At 48.1% G+C, this 19,343-nt stretch overlaps 5 protein-coding genes across 5 annotated transcripts; 2 read left to right on the forward strand and 3 right to left on the reverse strand.

Annotated features, from left to right (window-relative positions):
- Nucleotides 1-214: 214 nt before the first annotated feature.
- On the forward strand, nucleotides 215-602 carry N7495_002228 (uncharacterized protein; the record flags this gene model as incomplete). Its single annotated transcript, XM_057204897.1, has 2 exons — nucleotides 215-519; nucleotides 575-602. The coding sequence occupies 2 exons, from the start codon at nucleotides 215-217 to the stop codon at nucleotides 600-602; spliced, it is 333 nt and encodes a 110-aa protein (XP_057065504.1).
- A 1,662-nt stretch (nucleotides 603-2,264) lies between these two features.
- On the forward strand, nucleotides 2,265-4,565 carry N7495_002229 (J domain-containing protein; the record flags this gene model as incomplete). Its single annotated transcript, XM_057204898.1, has 5 exons — nucleotides 2,265-2,294; nucleotides 2,362-2,446; nucleotides 2,502-2,728; nucleotides 2,784-4,350; nucleotides 4,411-4,565. 5 exons carry the CDS (start codon nucleotides 2,265-2,267, stop codon nucleotides 4,563-4,565), a joined length of 2,064 nt encoding a protein of 687 aa, XP_057065505.1.
- Nucleotides 4,566-5,934: 1,369 nt separating this feature from the next.
- Nucleotides 5,935-7,138, reverse strand: N7495_002230 (uncharacterized protein; the record flags this gene model as incomplete). The annotated part of the gene is made up of 2 exons (XM_057204899.1): nucleotides 5,935-6,755; nucleotides 6,802-7,138. 2 exons carry the CDS (start codon nucleotides 7,136-7,138, stop codon nucleotides 5,935-5,937), a joined length of 1,158 nt encoding a protein of 385 aa, XP_057065506.1.
- A 2,082-nt stretch (nucleotides 7,139-9,220) lies between these two features.
- N7495_002231 (D-arabinono-1,4-lactone oxidase) lies at nucleotides 9,221-10,933 on the reverse strand (the record flags this gene model as incomplete). The annotated part of the gene is made up of 1 exon (XM_057204900.1): nucleotides 9,221-10,933. One exon carries the CDS (start codon nucleotides 10,931-10,933, stop codon nucleotides 9,221-9,223), a length of 1,713 nt encoding a protein of 570 aa, XP_057065507.1.
- A 629-nt stretch (nucleotides 10,934-11,562) lies between these two features.
- Nucleotides 11,563-18,622, reverse strand: N7495_002232 (putative gelsolin repeat protein; the record flags this gene model as incomplete). Its single annotated transcript, XM_057204901.1, has 3 exons — nucleotides 11,563-11,806; nucleotides 11,896-18,358; nucleotides 18,460-18,622. 3 exons carry the CDS (start codon nucleotides 18,620-18,622, stop codon nucleotides 11,563-11,565), a joined length of 6,870 nt encoding a protein of 2,289 aa, XP_057065508.1.
- Between the last annotated feature and the right edge of the window lie 721 nt (nucleotides 18,623-19,343).

The following is a 19,343-nucleotide window of genomic DNA, read 5'->3' on the forward strand; positions in this document are numbered from 1 at the left end:
CACATAAGAGAAGTGGTTCCACTTAAGAAAAAGGGAAAGTGGGTCACAAATGCCCTTTTATTCTTTCTTTTGCGTGACTCACTTTATACCTACTTTTATAAATAATATTCAATCCCCCCCCTGGTGCCGACGTACAGATTCTTCCCTCCACCTCTCCTCTTTAGGGGTGATGGTCGAATAAAAGTTCTGTTGATTTGGCCCCTTCGCCTATACTATGGGGCAGAGGCATAATCGACGCCGCAGTCGTCCTACACGCAACCAAAAGTCGTCTTCAATCTATCAATGCCAGCTTTCTAGCCCTACAACTCCACGCTCGAACCCATCATCTGCTAGCTCATTTCTTCCACTGAGCTTGTCAGTGACAATACCTGCCCCTACCTGGCACTATGGGTGTTCGACAAGCCAATGTGAACCTACAGCAGCAGAGCAATGCCGTCTTTTCGGCGGCGAGCCAGGCGACGATGTGAATCTGTGTTACCGCATGCTAGAAGTATTCGGGGGACTTGACTACATCGATCCGTAAGTACTTTCAATCCGTCATTACAAACAACAATCATCCTGACTCAATATCTAGTACATCAGAAAGCACTCTCGGGGATTGACACACTCCTTTTACCCCGTGTACATACTCCGACCCACAAAAAAAAAAAAGAAAACTCAAATCCATTTTTCAACTGCGATGAACTTGATGATTTGGATTCAAAACAACAAAAAGGAATTCACAATCGACGGCTCTCTTGAACATACTCTCTCAAGTCCTCTGCCAACTTTGCCAACATTGCCGCAAGCCTGCAACCACTGACAACGAGCGCCAGACTACATGGAACACCTGGGTCTCTGACTTGTAGCAATGAAGATACACTGGATGTATTGGATTGGTCCTTTTCGACCCAGCCATGTGGTCTGGAAATAATTTGCACTCAAGATTGAGCCACGGACTCACTTCGACATGACTCAATGAGGTTGAGTTCGCTTCAGTTCTGACTCGTCTGAGTCAATTCTGTCGCTTGAGTTCCTTTTGAGGGTCTGGAGATGTGAATCCGTGTGTTCATCCGAAAAGCGCAGATCTGTTCTGTCTACTGTGAATGTCTGGCAGCCCATACAAGCAAAAAAAAAAAAGTCGACGAAATTCAAAATCGATTACTTTCCCTGGACCTGTATATATGAAGTGCCTAGCCACTACACAGAAAACCAAGTAACCGATAAAAACCTAGATCTATCTTCATGAATATTAAAGATCAATTACTTCAACATTTCACATTTCCTTTCGTAAAACCACTAAAGCTACTTGTCATCTTCACACCGCTTCCCATCCTTGCAGCTGCTATTCTGCATCAAGTATTTTCACCTTTCCTACATAGGTAAGGCGGTCCCTCAATTGCCCCGGTGGTTCATCTGCCAGGTGGGCATTCTTCCTCAGGGCTAGGTAGATACCTGTGAACCCGTTGGCATCGGTACAACATGGCAATGGGCTGTATGAACTGTTCTTTTTTTTTTACGTAACTTCCAAGGTCCTCTTTGTCTCGTTACCTAGGCAGCTCTGAGAATGTAGACTTTTTGGAAATTTCCAAGGTTCAAGCTCAACATATCCACCAGGTGGACCTGATTTCGAGAATCTTGGAAGGGACTCTATACTACATATGCAGCATCAATAAAGTACGGGTGCATATGACAAATCTGCTCGGTTAAACCACACAATTATAAACAGATGTTTCTTAATGGAGTGCGGGAGGAATCTGTGATTACTCCGTATTACAGTCGAGACTATATGGAGTCAATATTTGGATTTAGCTTTATTCAGACTGGTGTGCTTGGCGAGGTCTTTGAAAGAAGAAGAGAGAGGATATTGAAATATTAGGCTGGTTCAGAAACTTAGATAGAAACAAAGACTTCGCCACTTTCATTTTATCTTTCACTCTCTTCTTTCTCACTTTCTCACCAAGTATCTGTATAAAAACTACTGATAAAGTCTAATTAAGGAATTCAAGCCAAGTTGTCCTCTGCTCACCGCCCGGCAGGTACGTTCAAACTAGGAAGGCGGTGTGTTGTTTCTTGAGGACACGGTCATCAGCAGATCAAGAAATCAAAAGTCATCCCCTTCAACACTCCTTTATTTCCAAGCTTCTCAAGTGTTATGCTTGTGATGATTCTTTAAAAAAGAGCCCTATCATATTTTCTTAGCTCTTTGCCCATCAACGGCCCTTTACGACTTGCATCACACAATCTTTCAATTCAGCGGCGGCCACCGCTGAACACGCCGCAGGATGTCGTCAGACTACACATATGATGAGCAGGTGAGCTAAGAAACTGTTACTAGATGCTGTACAATCATGTACTGATATTGATTTTACGCGCTTCTAGGGTCAATTCTTCCCCTTCTTCATCTTGACTTTGAGCGGTCTAGTCACTCTCCCTCTTACCTACAATCTCCTCCGACCAAGCAAAGGTACCCAATCACCAATTTAGCTATATGTAGCCATGCTAATATAGCTCTGAATTAGAGCTTGAAACAACTGCTCCTCGCATCAAAACAGATTTTAAGCCTCAACATGCCGACATCGTCGAGGCGCAGAAGCGCAAACGCCTGCGCAAGGAGCGCCGCATAAAGCGCATTGTGACCGTGATTATTGGATATGCTGTCATGGCATGGATGGTTTATTTGATCATCATCACGGCTAGAACCACCCCCAAGCTCTATGATCCATATAATATCTTAGGTGTCTCGCGGGTAGGTCATAACATTTTACTCATCTTGATATGTACTGACAGCAGAACAATTGTAGAGCGCCGATGAAAAAGCCATTTCACGTCACTACAAGCGTCTCTCCCTTATCTACCACCCCGACAAAATTCGCCCGGATCCCTCCAAGAATGAAACCATGGAGATTCTGAATGACCGCTTTGTGGAGCTCACGAAGGCATACAAAGCCTTGACTGACGAGGAAATTCGCAACAACTACCTCCAATTTGGTCACCCGGACGGCAAGCAGAGCTACAGCATTGGTATCGCGCTTCCCAAACTCATCATCATGGAAGGTAACGGCAAATTTGTGCTGTTAGTTTACGGAGCTTTGCTGGGTGTTCTTCTACCCTACATCGTCGGCAAGTGGTGGTATGGTTCGCAGCGATACACGAAGGAGCGTGTTCTTGTGGCTAGCGCAGGGAATATCTTCCGCGAGTACAAGGACGACATCACGGACAATGGCATTATCGCCGCTCTGTCATCGGGAGAGGAGTTCAATGATATGCTCAAGGGTGCTCGGGCCGACGCTGGACTTGCGAAGCTGGAGACCAAGGTATTGGCGGCAGAAAACTCATTTTTAACCGCAAAGGATCGCGACACACTGAAGCAGATTGACAATTCGGCTCGCCGAAAGGCTCTGGCCTTACTGTGGGCTTACTTGGGCCGAATTGAATTGAATGATGCTTCTCTTGAGGCTGAAAAATACGAGTCATCTACCGTCGCTCTGTCTCTGACGGAGGCATTTACCGCCATTTCTCTGGCATTTGGTAACTTGCGACCGATTCTTGGTGCCTTCATGGCTTCGCAGAACCTTATTCAGGCTGTTCCTCCAAACTCTTCGCCACTCTTGCAACTTCCCAACTTCACCGAGAAAATCGCGAAGTCTGTGGAAGGGGAACATGCCAAGGACCACCTCACAGTTCAAAAGTTCATGAAGCTCCCCGAAGCTGAACGACGAAAGCGCACCGTAGGACCCGGTCTTCTATCTGAGAAGCAACTGGCTGAAGCCGTCAATGTTGCACAACAACTTCCTGCCTTGGAGGTCTCCAAGGCCTTCTTCAAAGTGATGGGTGAGAAGGTTATTACGCCAAGCAGTCTGGTACAGCTGGTTGTTAAGGCCCGCTTTATCCCTCCCGGAACTACCAACATCCCCGCTGTGAACGAGGCCGACCTGGCAGATATCGATCCCGATGAGGATGACCTGGACGCCCTGATGGGCCGCAAGCCAGCCAAGAACGGCACTGCAAAGGGTGAACAAATCCAACCACCCCTCGCCCACGCACCGTACCTCGCCCGCGACCACTCCCCCCGCTGGCACATATTCCTGGCCGATGGCAAACAGGGAAAGATGGCTGTACCCCCATTCACCTTCACGACATTTGACAAGCCGATTCTCGACGAGGCCGGCAAGCCCACCTTCAACATGTTGACCCTCAAAATGCAGTTCCAGGCTCCTCCGCAAGCAGGTGACTTTGCTTTCGTCATGAATATGATATGCGACAGCTACCTGGGTCTTGACACCCAGCTGCCAATTATTCTACACATCGACGATCCCGCACAGGCAGCAGCCTTGGAAGAGGAGGACGACATCAGTGAACCAGACGAGGGTAAGTTTTTTTTTTTCTGTCGCCTTGGAACCAAGTACTTATTTTGTTTTGTTTTTACAGACTCTATTGCAGGCCAGATGCAAGCTCTCAAGACTGGTCAAGCCCCGAAGAAGAAGAACAGGAAGACTTCCGATTCCTCAGAAGAAGAGAGTGACACCGATGGCGACGCAGGCGATACCAGCGACACCAACACGGAAACGGATGTTGAGGATTGAATAGCCTTGACGAATTGATTGACGGATTGCACATGAGACTTGTGCAACATTTTTACATTTCAACTACGCTCCTATGATTGAGTTAAATCCTCCTCAATCTTAGAGTTCTGCTCTTTATTCCCTTTCTCATCCTATTTTCCAACCTTTCTACCCTATACGCTCTATGTTCTATATCTTATTTTTTTTTGAAAACCAAAATACTTGTTCATGCATATGTCTCCAGGTCACTTCAGGACTTCTTTCTCAAATTTCTTTTTTGTATGCATTTGGATGAATCCAACGAATGTCAATGGAAATAGAGGGAATACCATTACATTACCACAACATGGTTATTATTTCAATGATTCTAGCTAGCTAGTTAGACTCTTTGTCTTTGATACTGTCATGGTCAGGATCACGGTCACGGTCCTCTAAGCGCATACATGTGCAACCTTGCAACCTTCCTAGCTCACAGTAATGTTTCCACTACATACGCAGCAATCGTTCGAAAAAAAACCTGCTTTGGGTAAATCGACTTGAGTTCATGGATACTCTGGTATGATGCTGACCCTAGATATCGCTAAGGTTTTGGTTCTACCTAGACAGGTAGTTTATTTCTATCACCGAGTACCTGCCTAGGTATACTAAATGACGTTGAATACCAAGAGATCAGATTCAGATTTCAGGTTCCCAACTGGGTAGGTACGTACTGCTATGACTGACGCAAAACACTTGCAATGTTGAACAGCATAATCTATTGATAATGACCCTAACCCATAGACGCCCCTTCAATGCCACCAGAAATCAACCTTGGAACCGAATCCATAGACGCTCAGTTGGAAAAAAAAAAAAAAAAAAAAAAAAAAAAAAAAAAAAAAAAAAAAGAAAGGAAAAAAAGATCTATAAAACATAAGCTACCTGATCAGAACCAGGAGAGCAAAAGAGAAAGCTAGCATTGATCGAATGTCTCTTGTCTCGTATCTCAGGCTAGATACCAGGAAACCCAGACAGAAAGAGAAAGTAAAGGAAATAGGAAACAGGAAGTGAAAAGGTAAGAGTGGCAAATATGATCAAGTTGAGTATCTTGCTGGGTATTTCCAGTACCGGGGAACCTGAACCTGAACCTGAACCTGAGCCTGAACCTGGACCTGAACCTGAGCCTGAACCTGGGCTGGGCTGGGCTGGGCTGGGCTGGGCCACTTCCAATACACCTTTCCTTGTAAGCTGTCCGAAAAAACCGAAGCCATAGGGGACGTGTCTCATTCATTCATATCTCACATAGAATCAAAACTGGGAAATGAAATGCTAAATAGCGTCAAGTATGAAAAGGAAAGAAGACTGGAAGAATAGAAGGGAAAATCCTTGCTCTCCGTGGAACAACGCACGTCCTTCATCCTGAAGGAAATGACCAGCCAGGAGTGAATCCTGGGAAGAAGGGAGAGTCTTGGGCTTGGAAGTGAAAGTCTCCGAGTAGTTCAGCAGACAAGTGAGCTGAATGATGGGAATGGTCAGGTATGATCCCAGGATGCATTCGAACGGCGAATTTGATATCCGCTTGTCCTTCAGCCGCACTTCCACCCCCGTCCATATAGTAGGGAAATTCCTGGTCGTTTGGATGTTGACTATGGGATATTGAGGGCGCGGACGTAGACACAGAACCTAACCCTGACGACCCTGACCCAGCGGATATTTCATTATGTGGGGAGATATCATTTGAACTGAGATCTACCGAGTTGAGGGAGGAACGGGGCATGGGGACCATGTTTTGGTATCCTGTGTCTGGGTAGCTGTAATTAGCTGATTGTACGGACTGCATATCCCATTGCCAGCTTGGGGGATTCTGTCCCATTGGAGGGGTGGTCATGGGAATGCAGATCGATGGACGCGATAGTGTTGCAGACGAGAGCTCGGGGGGTGTTGTGGGCTCTGGGGAAGGCTCTGCTGTGGCGCTACACTCGGTCGAGGTGGATAGCAATCGAAGGTATCTTAGATCTTCAGAATCTTCATCTGGCTCGTCTGCATTTTCCTCGGCTTGCTTGATCAGACCTAATCGATCGAGGATCGCGTGAGTGAGGGGATGTCCGTCTGGAGCTTCGGCAAGAGGTTCGCCCGGAAATCCTTCATTATTGACGCAGAATTTGTATAGTTTTTGTAGGGCTTTGACAACCAGCGAGTGGTGGGATTCGAGCATTTCCACAAACCTAATCAACTCTATATTAGGGTTACGGACCGAGCCGAGAGTTTTCCGAAAACTCACCCTCGAGAGTACACTTTGGTCTGTGTTGCTTTTCGCTCACGAAAAAGACATGGATGATTATATACCGAACATCGATTGCATGGCTGTTTGCCATCACACTGCGGTATTGTTTAGTTGTGCTTTCTGTACTGAAATTGATACCGTAACATACCTTCGTCTTCTTTACACGACAACGATCACATGCCTTCAGGACATGCTTGCGCTTGACCCGAAAGACGCGTTGATCACGTTTCTCGTCTGTCCTTGAGCGATGCTCCAGCTCTGATAGTGATGCCACAGCGAAATCATCGATGCTGTGTGGGAAGCCCTTGGGACGAAGCTTGGGTTGCCACGACATGACTAGCTATATTATGTGTATATGGCCAGAAACAAGAGGAGGAGGTGCAAAAGCAGAAGCAGAAGCAGCTTGGAAGACACGTTAGAGTAAGAAGCAGGCGCAAGTGAGGGGAAGGAAAGAGGGGGGGGTCAGTACATTAATCAACAGAATAGAGGCAAAGCCAAAGCTTGGACCAACAGAAAGGGAAAATAAGAAAAGAAAGGAAAAATAAAATAAAATAAAAGCAGGTGGGGGTAATATGGAATTTTACACACAGGTTCAGCTGGGGTACGAGAGTACACGAGCTTGCGATCATGATTATCAAAGCGGTTCCAGTGTAGAGAGAAAAGCCGGGGTCTAAGATCAAGGACTCTTACTGTCCACTGACTGTTCACTGACAAGTATTAACTTTCCCCCGCATCAGCATGAAATAATAGTGCCCCTCGATGTAAGAGAAAGAGAGAAAGGGTATAGATACCGAAGGGTGACGTGGAAGCGGTGTCAGAAACTTGTCAGAATGTCAACTGGGGAATCAAGTGTCAAGAAGGTACGAGGCAGGGATGAGAATTCATCAGTAAAGAGATAAATTGTACTCCGATTCGTACGGTCCGAGCCGTGGATTGAAGGTCATCATTTAGGCAGCACCTTCTATGATAAAGCACGATCTGATTTGTTCACATTAGAGTAACGTCTTGTCACACTCGAGCCAGCCAGGGTCAACGCACGTGTGATGTCTGGCGGCTGAAGGAGCAAAGGAACATATTAAGAGTACTAAATATCAAGTCGAGTAATAAGATCCCTGTTCATGCACCGAAACGTGGTACGAGGTTGGCCTTGACTTTTGACCATGGGTGATCCCGGGAGAGTGAGGTTTCTTATTGTTGATATTTGCTCTGGAGATATCACTGATGAACAATAACTTTAATATCGGGAATGGAAATTGATCGCGCCATATTAGTTCTAGTTCAAGTTCAAGTTCGTCTATATCCCCTCATCGGTGGTTATGACTACCTAGGTATCTAAGTAGGTACCTAGGTAGTTACGCACGTTACTTAGGTATACGGGTATAGCCTACTATTACCTAGGTTGAAAGGCAACACAAAAAGTGTACAAGAGATCAATGCACCAGATCAGATTCATCCTATGTAGTGGAGGATTGAAAGGCACAAAAGGCAGCCCAAATCAGAACCTCGAACGAATATAGAGGTACTATTACTTCTCTCCCTTGGCATAACCTGTGTGACCGCTACTTGAATCTCTTATTCATCCTGACTGCGGCCCGAGTGGCATGAACCCTGCTTCTTCTTCTCTCTCAAGCTATTGCTTTTGGTATTTGAGCCTAACCAATAGTACCAAGTCTAACTATTACTCTCCATCGAACTATACCAAGAATAGACATGGAACCGTGTCCTCCCGGTTAGAAAAAAGAAACGAAAAAAGGAAAAAGAAGATAACAAAAATCGAATAATCCGAAACAACACTATTGATCCTAGGGCTTCATTTAGCGCAGATAACATTTGAACTCCCATCTATCCGTGGCGGCCTATGAAATCTACCTAGTTATCATAGTAATCGGTGAGATGCGTATGTGTAAGTCTGATATTAAGCAGAAGCAGGTTCACGGATAGCTCTGGAGATTTCAATCAAAAGATCCACGAGTCCATATAAAATGTATTAGGTGCATGGTAATGACTATATCTAACGACCAGATCTAAATGACCTGATTTTGCAAGGAAACATAGCGAGCCCGGGGTCAATCCCCCCCCCTCTATTTTCTCCTCTTCTGCCCCTCCTTTGAGTTATATTTCTTGTTATTTTCGAAGCCCAACATGTCAGATTGACCCGAAAGAACAAGGGGCGATAAAAAAGAAGAAAAAAGGAAAAGGAAAGAAGAGGCGTGGGTGATTCATGCTGCAGCAAGATTCACACACTTCACCATCCAATAAGCAAGAAACCAACCTGAGAACTCGCGTCAGATCAGCGGGGAAAATGTAATCTTTGATAGCATTTCTGTGTCTGCCCCTCCTCGTACATATGGGTTCACCCGAAGCAACCCACCGGGGGCGCTTTTATCCCTTACCCGTAAGAATCCGATTCTTCCCTTCATGCTCCGGAGTTAAGCTCGGGGAGCAAGATGCTGGCTTCACCCTTTGCAAGCAAATCAAAGCTCTCTTTGCTCGCTGGACTGGAAGGGGAGTGGTCAGACGGGGCTACCTTCTCCGCCTGCACGAATGAGTTGCCCTGCCACCGACGATCCCCAACCCATTCAATACCATCACCCATGCCACTCACGTCCAACCTGCGTCGCTCACTCTCTCGCTCCAGGAGAGGCAACCGATCGCTTTCGTTAGTCAGATCCCTCAGCTCAAACAGCGGCAGATTTCGCTGATGCCATTCACCAACGAACATGCCCTCCGGATCAACTTCGCGACGGACTGCTAACCAAGAGTCCATGTCCTCGCCGTACAGGCCATGTAACTCGCTCGAGTCCAGTGTCGTAAAGTTCTTGGCCCAGTGGGGTCGCGCGCCCATGTCGCGCATGAGCCATTCAAAGGCCTCATAGTACCTCAACAGGCACGGTGGGTCGCGGAGGTATGGGCGGTAAAGGGTCGCATTCAGGTACAGTGTGGGGCCGTCGCGAGATGTCGGATCGAGAAAGGGCCGGGGGTTGGGGTTCCGACTCGTATCTGACACGCGTACCTCAATTGGGCAGTGCACCCACAGACCCTTGCTACTAAACGGGATGCGTGCGGTCGCTTGGTCCCCATTCAACCACGCAGAGAGACGGCTAATAGCCTCCGGTCCATCTTTCAATGGCAAGGCCCACTCGTTGACAAATTGCGAGTAGAGGCAATTCATCAATAGACCAGTGCGCGCCGGCTCGACTGCCTCGGTAACCGTTGACCCAGCACGGAAACCGTACTGCATTCCAAAAATGAACCATTCCACCCACGGCAGTATGCGTGGGAAGTAACATGACGCTGCGAGTAGATTGTGGTAGACGTGGTAGCCGAACCAGTCCCCGTAAAAGTTTCTGGGAGGGGCGCGCAGCGGAAGATCAGTCTGATCCGCACGCCAGACGATAGCACCCTTCTCATAGGGCAACCACCAGACGCGAACGAATTCATGAGACGTCCACAGCCCGTTCGACCATTCGCGCAAGACTTGCGACAATGAATATCGCTCCTGGCGCCATGCAATCTTGTAAGCAGGTCGCGCCGAGATCGTCACCTCGACAATGATGCCTAGAGCACCGAGTGAGATCAGTGCGGCGCGGAAGAGAGTAGAATTGTTGGCGGCACTGCAGCGTACCAGCTGGCCGTTAGGCAAGACCAGAGACAGGGCCTGAATACATTCGGAGATCAATCCATGTCGTAGCGAGCTTCCGTGTGTTCCTGTCGAGATAACACCGGCAATGGACTGACTATCAATGCTTCCCAAATTCTCCAGCATGAGCCCGTGTTCCTCGAGTCGATTTCCAAGATCGCGTAGTCGAATACCAGCCTCCACAGTCACGGTCCGCGCGTCGGTATCCACATGCAGAATGCGATTGAAGTCATCGAGGTTCACGAGCCAGGACGATGTGCAGGTCAGATCGGATGGTGAGTGGCCACTTCCGACAGTGACTAGACGACGTCGACATCGGCGGGCAAGAGTGACCAGCTGTTGGATCTCCGGTATGTTCTGGGGGCGGATGTAAAGTTCAGGCCGCGAGAAGAAAGTCTTGGCCCAGGTATGATGCAGATAATCCGTAGAGACGCGGAATGGCAACGCGTTATCGAGCTTTGATAGCTCGCGCGAAATGGAGGCGTCCATAATCTGTGAGTAAGGTGAATTGAAACCAAAAATGCTTCAAATTACATTGTCTGATCTATGGAAAATATCGGTGAGGGGGAAGGGTGGGAATGAACCGCACTAAAACCTGGCACTTAATTTGATGGCGACATTGCGATAAGCCCGCTTTACCTTCAATTGCATTGCTTTGGCTCTACACTTAGTACATTCTTCGGTCTTGTAAATTCGGGCATTTCTTCAGACTGGAATCTGAATAATTGCTTGAATCTTGATCACTGTGCAATTCGATGTGAACGAGAAGCCGATGTCGGCTTCGGATATAGAGAATGATCGATCAGCTGATCTACAGGTAATACACGTGAGATTTCAAAACCCTAGAATTCTGTTTGGTCTTCCAATGTCACTCCGTACTACAACCTATGTGAGCAATTGGTTACAAAAAAAAGTACAGGTTGTATTGACAGATAAGAATCAAGATCTTAGTGATACAATCCAGATGTGCTCCTCTATGGTTAAAAACACCAAAAGATCCCCTAGCCGAAAATGCTTTACGAGCCGAAGTATGCACAGAAAATTAAGGTAAGAAATGCAAAAAGATCAAAAGAAGGATTCAGGGAAAGAGAAGAAAGATACAGCTTGGTAGACACCTCTTAAGTGGAACGGATAGCTTCGATAGCCACGTTGAGAGGGAAAACGCAGGGAGCATGCAGAGAACGTGGGCTCCACTTACGGAACGCGCTCTGGCATCGATCAGGAATGCCACCAAGAGAGACATGACTCTTAGGGATAAATGGACGATCTTCGAGAGACGCGGCCAATATGCCATATTCGTGGGCGAAAATCAACGCCGAGGCGAAATCAGCTGGCTTTTGAGTGGCTAGTTCGCCAACGATACTGTAAAAGAGTAAGCATGTGTCACTTCCGAACATAGAATATTAGAGGGGGGGAAAGGGGAAATCAGATGAACGATGAACTTCACTTACACGAATATTTCGAAGAATGTATCCAGAACATACACATTCTTCTCAACTAAATCTCTGTAACAGTACGGCTCTATCTCCTGCACAGTGTCGTTGGGACGTAAAGCCGGTGAGCCGGAACCGGGGCGACGCATCCAGAAACGAGGCGGTTGGCTCAATTCGTGATCAACTCGGATCAGGCGGCTGCGGAAATGGGCGTACTTCGGCTTGAGCTGCCAGTAATTCGAAAACATAACAGGGTTGGCTTCTCGAGAGCCTGCAAAATCTTGAAAGAAGCATTCAGTTTCTTCACTTTCCTCAACCTCTTCAAATTCGCCAGTCAGGCCTAGATCCATGCTAATGAGACGGGCTGCACCGGTTTCCTCGGGGCTGCTACCCTTGCCTTTCCACAAGTACTGTTTGCCGAATGGAGCGGATACCACATAGGGGAAGCCAGAGCACAGGCTGCGCAGCGAATAGTCGACTTCGTCAAATACCATTTGACCAAGGTGTTTCCGACCACAGAGCATGTACAAGGCAGATGAGTTGGTGCGGGAGCTGGATCCACGACGGGTGATCATTATTCCACCCAGTGCTTGGATGAAACGCATACACTCCTTGCCTTGTCGAACCACTTCCAACTTGCAACCGTTTTCGCGAGAAATCTTGCGTGCGGAGACTTGCGCGGCATCCAGCGCAGACTCAGACACATCATCTCCGCACCAGAGATACACCTGAGAGCAGTTTTTATCTGACTCTTCAAACAAATGCACGCACAAATACATGCTTCCCTCATACAGCACATACTGTCGGTGAATGGGCAGCTCTTGTCGTTTACCGTCACCCGTAAGCTCCCATATTTGAAACTTCAATGTACGGATCTTGATCTCATCCGGCTTGGGGGTCAACACCACCTGAGGATCGATATCAATGCGACTCTGAGGATTTGGGAAGGTCTTGAAGAAACTGGCAATCACCTCCCGAGCGTCTGCCGCCTGTGCAACAAGAGAAGGCGCAGACATCTTTCGAGACAGTGTGTGGGAATGTTTCGACTTGAGGAGCACCTGAGGTGGATCTTCGTATTGCGAAATAATCACGCGAGGAACCATGTGAGGACTCCTCGGACTGCGAGGGGGATCTTTCTCAGGGGGAGTCGGTCGTTGGTTCTTATTGAAAGTGGATCTGATAGATGGCGATGAGGATGAGGAAGCAATGAACCGGGATTGCTGGGCCCATTGAGACATGAATGCGGGAGTTGACGATGAGGTTGGAGGTACAGGCGATGACGAGATGGGTTTGGGTGGGACAGGAGGTGAACTGAAATCCGGCAGAACAGGAGAATGGCTTGTTGGGCTGATGTCTCTTGGTGACTCAATCTCACGAGGTGAAGCCTCATCTTGAGCTTGTTTATCATAAACGGGAGTTCCAAGTTTAAAGTCACTGTTGAGAGAATCCAGATTGGTGTTCAGTGCTGGGAGTTGCTCGATTGAAGGACTCTCTGTTCGAGCAGGTTCATCCGCCATACTTTTCGGTAGATTTTCTGGAGAAGTTTCCGACTGGAGAGGCTCAAATGTTTCAATTTCTCGGTCTTCAATGTTCATTGCTGGGAGCTTGGGGGAAGGGCTTCCTACCGAAGATGATTCAGTATCGAAAAAGAAGGGTTTGTCTTCTATGCTTGAGATGTTTTCCGGGTAAACTTCCTTCGCGAGAGGCTGCTCGTTCTCTACTGGAGCAGGCTCAGGAACGAAGGGCTCATAAGCCATGCTCTTTGAAGGAATTTCCGCAGAAACTTCCGGTTTGAGAGGCTCCGAGTTCAGAGATTGCTTAGAGGAGTACTCTGGAGCTGATTCAGTATCGAGAAAGAAGGGTTCATCTTCTATGCTCGATGTAGATTCCGGATAAACTTCCGTCTCGGGAGGTTGCGAGGTAAGTTGTTTTGGGGAATGATTCTCTACGAAAGCTGGCTCAGTATCAAGAAAGAATGTTTCATCTGCCAAACTCTTTGAAAGAGTGTCCGAGAAACCTTCCGACTCAATAGGCTTCTCCCGATCGTCAAAGCTTATTGCCGGGAGCTGCTCGGGGGAAGGCTTCTCTACTGGAGCAGGTCCAGCGTTGAGAATGAACGGTTCATCTGTTATGCTCTTTGAAATAGCTGAAGAAGTTTTTAATGGAGTTTCCGCGAAACCCTCAGGCTCGAAAGGCCGTGATGTTTCATTCTCTCGATCGTCGATTTTCGTTTCCGGGAGTTGCTTAGTGGAAGGGCTCTCTACTGGAGCAGGCTCAGTATCGAGAGCGAAGAGGTCATCTGCAATACTCTTGGAGGGGGTATCAGGATAAACTTCCGGTTCAAGAGGCTCAAATGTTTTATCTTCCCGGTCGTCAATTTTCGTTTCCGGGAGTTGCTTAGTGGAAGGGCTCTCTACTGAAGCAGCTTCAGTATTGAGAGCGAAGAGGTCATCTGCAATACTCTTGGAGGGAGTATCCGGATAAACTTCCGGTTCAAGAGGCTCAAATTGTTCATCTTCCCGGTCGTCGATTTTCGTTACTGGGAGTTGTTTAGGGGAAGGGCTCTCTACTGGAGCAGGTTCAGTATCGAGAGCGAAGAGGTCATCTGCAATACTCTTGGAGGGAGTATCCGGATAAACTTCCGGTTCAAGAGGCTCAAATTTTTCATCTTCCCGATCATCGATTTTCGTTTCCGGGAGTTGCTTAGTGGAAGGGCTCTCTACTGAAGCAGCTTCAGTATTGAGAGCGAAGAGGTCATCTGCAATACTCTTGGAGGGAGTATCCGGATAAACTTCCGGTTCAAGAGGCTCAAATTGTTCATCTTCCCGGTCGTCGATTTTCGTTGCTGGGAGTTGTTTAGGGGAAGGGCTCTCTACTGGAGCAGGTTCAGTATTGAGAGCGAAGAGGTCATCTACAATACTCTTTGAGGGGGTATCCGGATAAACTTCCGGTTCAAGAGGCTCAAATTGTTCATCTTCCCGATCATCGATTTTCGTTGCTGGGAATTGCTTAGTGGAAGGGCTCTCTACCGGAGCAGGCTCAGTATCGAGGGCGAAAGGTTCGTCTGCCAGACTCTTCGAGGGAGTTTCTGGGGAAATCTCTGGCTCAAGAGGCTGTGAGATTTCATCCTCCCGGAAGTCGATGTCAAGTGCCGTAAGTTGTTTCGGGGAGGGGCATTCTGAAGCTGGTTCAGTGTTGACAACGAAGGGTTCATCCGATACGATATTGGTGGGGTTTTCCGGAGAAATTTCCTTGTCAAGAGACTGTGTTTTATTCTCCCGATAGTCGACGCTTACTTTTGGAGTTTGCTCGGGGAAAGGGCTCTCTGCTCGAGCAGGTTCAGTATCGAGAACGAAGATTTCATCCGCTACGCTCTGCGACGGAGTTTCCAGAGGAACTTCCGGCTCGAGAGGCTGTGATGTTTTATTTTCAGGAGATGAGATAGCACCAACCTCTTGATCCTGAACAACTGACTGGGATGGTGAAGTCATCTCTTGTGGTGGTCGCCTCTTGGGTCCCTTGGCACGACCTTTCGTCATGTGGCTGAGGGGCACAGATGGCTCAGAAGAGGGGATGTTGGAAAAAGAAGCCCTCTTAGGTTCCTCCGTTGGGGCCTGAGAACCTCGTCGCGTAAGGAGGCCTGCTAAGGCGGGGTTGATTCGGCCTGCAAGCGTTCCTCTACGGGCAGTAATTGGACTCGTAGCAGTGGCTGCTGAAGGCAGGCCATTAACTGGGATTTCGGGGTTCTCAGTCGTTTGAACGCGATTAGGAATATCCTTGGACTCATTCTGAAGGGTGGAGCTCGGCAGATCTGAGGCTGCAGTATAGACGACACGAGAGGTTTCCTGAATTTCATCCTCATTGGTGATGATTGCCTGTCCCACAGCGAGCGGCAGTATGGGAGCATCATTGAGCGAAGGTCGTGTTGGGCTGGATGTGGCACTCCGTTCATCGGTATTCGTCCGTCGGAGGCTATGAATGCTATCCGACCTGATGTAGTTGCGCTTCGCAATGAATTCGGGTACTTCCTCAGTTGACTTTGGCGGCTCGTCGTCTTTTCCGACAGTATTTCGTCTGATAGAACCTCCTGCGGCTTTCATCGCCTCTTTCGTAAAAACTAGACTATTTCTAAAATCATCGACTCGTTCAGTCTTCTTGGGGCCACCTGTCGAGTTCAACGCTGCTTTTCCCCGTAGGATATTACCCTTCAATTCATCCGGCGCAACGTATTTGCTAGTCTCGGTCTTTTTGAGTTTCCCAAAGACATTCTTGAATTCCGGTTCTTTCTGCGGTCCGGAATCTTTCGTCACATCGCGCTTGCGCAGATTTGCTCTGAAGTCGACAACAGGAGACTGCGTTGTAGACTTGGGCGATGACGACATAGCGGTACGGGAAGGAAGCGAGAAGTTTGGCTTTGGGGCTCCTGAGAAGGGAACTGGCTTCCGAGTTGGGTGGATCTCTGGGGACTTTTCGAGCTGCCGGGTCTTTTCAGACACCTGGGTATCGTTTGGATCTGCTGGAACATCATGCGGTTCAGCCTCGGGCATAGCGGATGAACACCTCTCCGTGTCTTTTTCTACGGATTCAGCAATTGGTGTGATAGATTCAGGTTCTTTGTATGCAGGAGACAGTGGTGATTCCGAAACGGTTTCTTCCAGCTTGGGGGCGTCGAGTATCGATGGGGTTTCAGAAAGGCTAAGTTTCTTGGTATCTTCACCTCGCACAGAGGCCGGTGATTCTGGCACTTCCTTTATATTGGAAGCTTTAGGGCTGCCGGGAATCGAAGGGGTCCCAGAAATGCTGATTCTGTTGAATTTTCCACTTCGAACGGAGGCTGGAGATTCAGGCACCGTTTCTATTGGTCTGGTGGCTTCAAGGCTAGGGCTACCAAGAATCGATGTGTTTCCTGAAATACTGTGCTTCTTGAAATGACCATTTCGCCCAGAGATGGGTGATTCAGGTACTGTCTCTTTCGGCTTAGTCGCTTCGAGACTAGGGCTGCCAACAACTGGAGGTGTTCCAACATTAGGCTTGAAACTTGCGCCTGGCGTGGTCCGCATCAGCCCCACCGGAGTCACTTCCTTGAAACTGTTCACCCGACCCATATCAACGCTAGTTCTCGATTGTCGATCACGGGCCCAGGAAGACTGAGATGGTGGTCTCTGGGATCGAGGGGACTCAGGTCTGTTGAGAGCACTCTCCAACCAGGAGGCCTTGGTAGGGCTCCATCGTCTGGGGTCCATGGTTCTCGAGACAAATGGACTGGAAGAATCTCCGTTATGGGTGTCTGCGGTCACCGAGCTTGCAGATCTGGAGTGGCGAGAGGATGGTCTGGTCGGGCTAGCAGTTCCAAATCGTGTGTTCTCAGTAAATCGGGAGGACGGCGTAGTAGGTCTCTCGATGAACTCAGAAGGTTGAACGGTAGCCTCACTATGACTAGATCCAGGCCGCTGGCCAGACAGCTGGTCATTCTCAAGGTTGATCCCAGATCCCGTGGGATGAGCCAAGTCAGTAGCACTGGCAAGGCTCGGGGCAATAAAGCTATTACGGTTGCTGACGGTTGAGTTTGATCGACTAAGGCCTTGAGGAATTTGAGCGCTCCATCGCTTGGATACACTGTCTGAGCGTCTCATCATAGCACTTTGGACGAACCCTCCCAGACCTTTAGTGGGGGATGTGGAACGAGATCGTTCTGACATTCGCCGTTGAGTGGGAGATGCAGGCAAAGGATCTTCTTCAGAATCGGCCTGCGAAGGGTCAAGCTTTGGAGCATCTGTAAAAGCAGCCGGAGACCCCAGGCCAGTCGCCAAAGAGACTGATGATACACTTGAAAACCGATTGTTGCTGAAGTTGCTATCGCCAATGGTAGACGCAGTCCGTGGACGCTCTTCCTCTGCTTTCTCTGGTTCTGCTGATGACTCACGGTTCATGCCCGTCATCTGTCGACTGAATCCCAAATCCACTTGGCTATTAAATTCTTCGTTTTTCTGTTGTGCTGGAGAATTTGGACCTAGGTCTGGGGTCTGGCGCAAGGTGGGAATATCTTTCATGGAAAAAGACTGGGAAAACCGGGCACTAGACACTTGGCGATCATCCGAAGCTACTGATGCATTTCGCAAATGACTGGAGCGGGTGGGGGATGTTGAGGCTGAAGATCTGCTGCCAAAATCACGCGATTGTGGGCGTTGCTGCCAGGACAAGGTTCCGGCTCGACTGCGAGAGAAGGCGGGTGCAGCTCGTGGGGAAGATTCCATTTCTGTATCTTGGACTGATCCACGTCTGCTATCTCCAGTTTCAAAAGGCTCCATTGCGGGTTCAGGGTCTGGTGTTTGCAATGTTGGATCAAGCTGAAATGGTGGCTCAATTGATGGGTGGCTGAGGGATGAAGCACTGAGTCTCAATGGGTTTAGGGTAGGGGAACCAGAGATGGAACCAGAAATGGAACCAGCAACTGATGAACCGGCAATGGATCGGGCTCGCTCTAGTATTAAAGTCAGCAAGAATTCCAAGGTGGCTCAAAAAAGTGTTTCAGTGCGGGGTCTCGTTCAAGTCGTATTGTTACGAGATAGAGGGGGATATTACCAGCTCGGCGGGCTTGTCTTTCTTTTCGGCCTTGTAGAATCTCATCTTCCAGCTTCTTGGTTCGTTCCTCGTCTTCTTTATCGCGTCTATCACCTAATTCCCTAATGCGCAACAAGAAATCATTAACGTCTTCGATCCCATCTGGGTTTGTGGGAGTCGTCATTATCCCGTTGCTCGTCGGCGCAGCAAGGGAATCCTTTAATCTCTCCAGGGTAATATGGTGGATGGGGAGAGTGCAAGAGCGTGGGAAGAGAGTGAAAGGTGGGCAAAGGGCTGACTGGGTTGTTCTCCGCCCTGCCTAAATTAGATGGAGTGAACGCTGTCATTGGTTCCTATTAGTTCCCCCGATCACCGCCCTTCCCCTTATGTCATCTACGCTTGATATTTTCTTATCTGAATTAATTTGAGTTGTAGTTGTTGCAAATGAGATATACATTTAACATTTTATATTCAAATTTCGCCGTACTACTAGTCTAGAAATGTTTGTTTATGCTTGTTTGGTGGAGTCTCTTTTTCTTCCGGTTCGCGACCCGCAGACATTTGGGCATTGGAACTTGATGGACCCGTGGAATAACAAGCAATGACCATGTTTTGCTCCCCCTTTTCTCGGACTTGGAACTCCTTTTGTTCAATTCATGACACTTCTTACTAATTATTTCATGTTTTGCGGATGATTTCCCGTACTCCCGGATATCAACTATTTATACATACAGTCCACACCGCCAATAATTTACATAGTATGAAGCCATCAGTTCTTGGAGAATAACGGATATTTCTATTAACATATGCGGTTGGTCGTTTATGATGTACAAGCACTAGGGCTATGGTTTTGGACTGCCCAGGTGAATTCACGACCTACGTCTGCCAACTCTTGGCGTTCCCCT

The sequence above is a fragment of the Penicillium taxi genome, assembly GCF_028828555.1.
Source record: "Penicillium taxi strain IBT 34144 chromosome Unknown utg000002l_segment0_segment0, whole genome shotgun sequence".
Taxonomy (NCBI): Eukaryota; Fungi; Ascomycota; class Eurotiomycetes; order Eurotiales; family Aspergillaceae; genus Penicillium; species Penicillium taxi.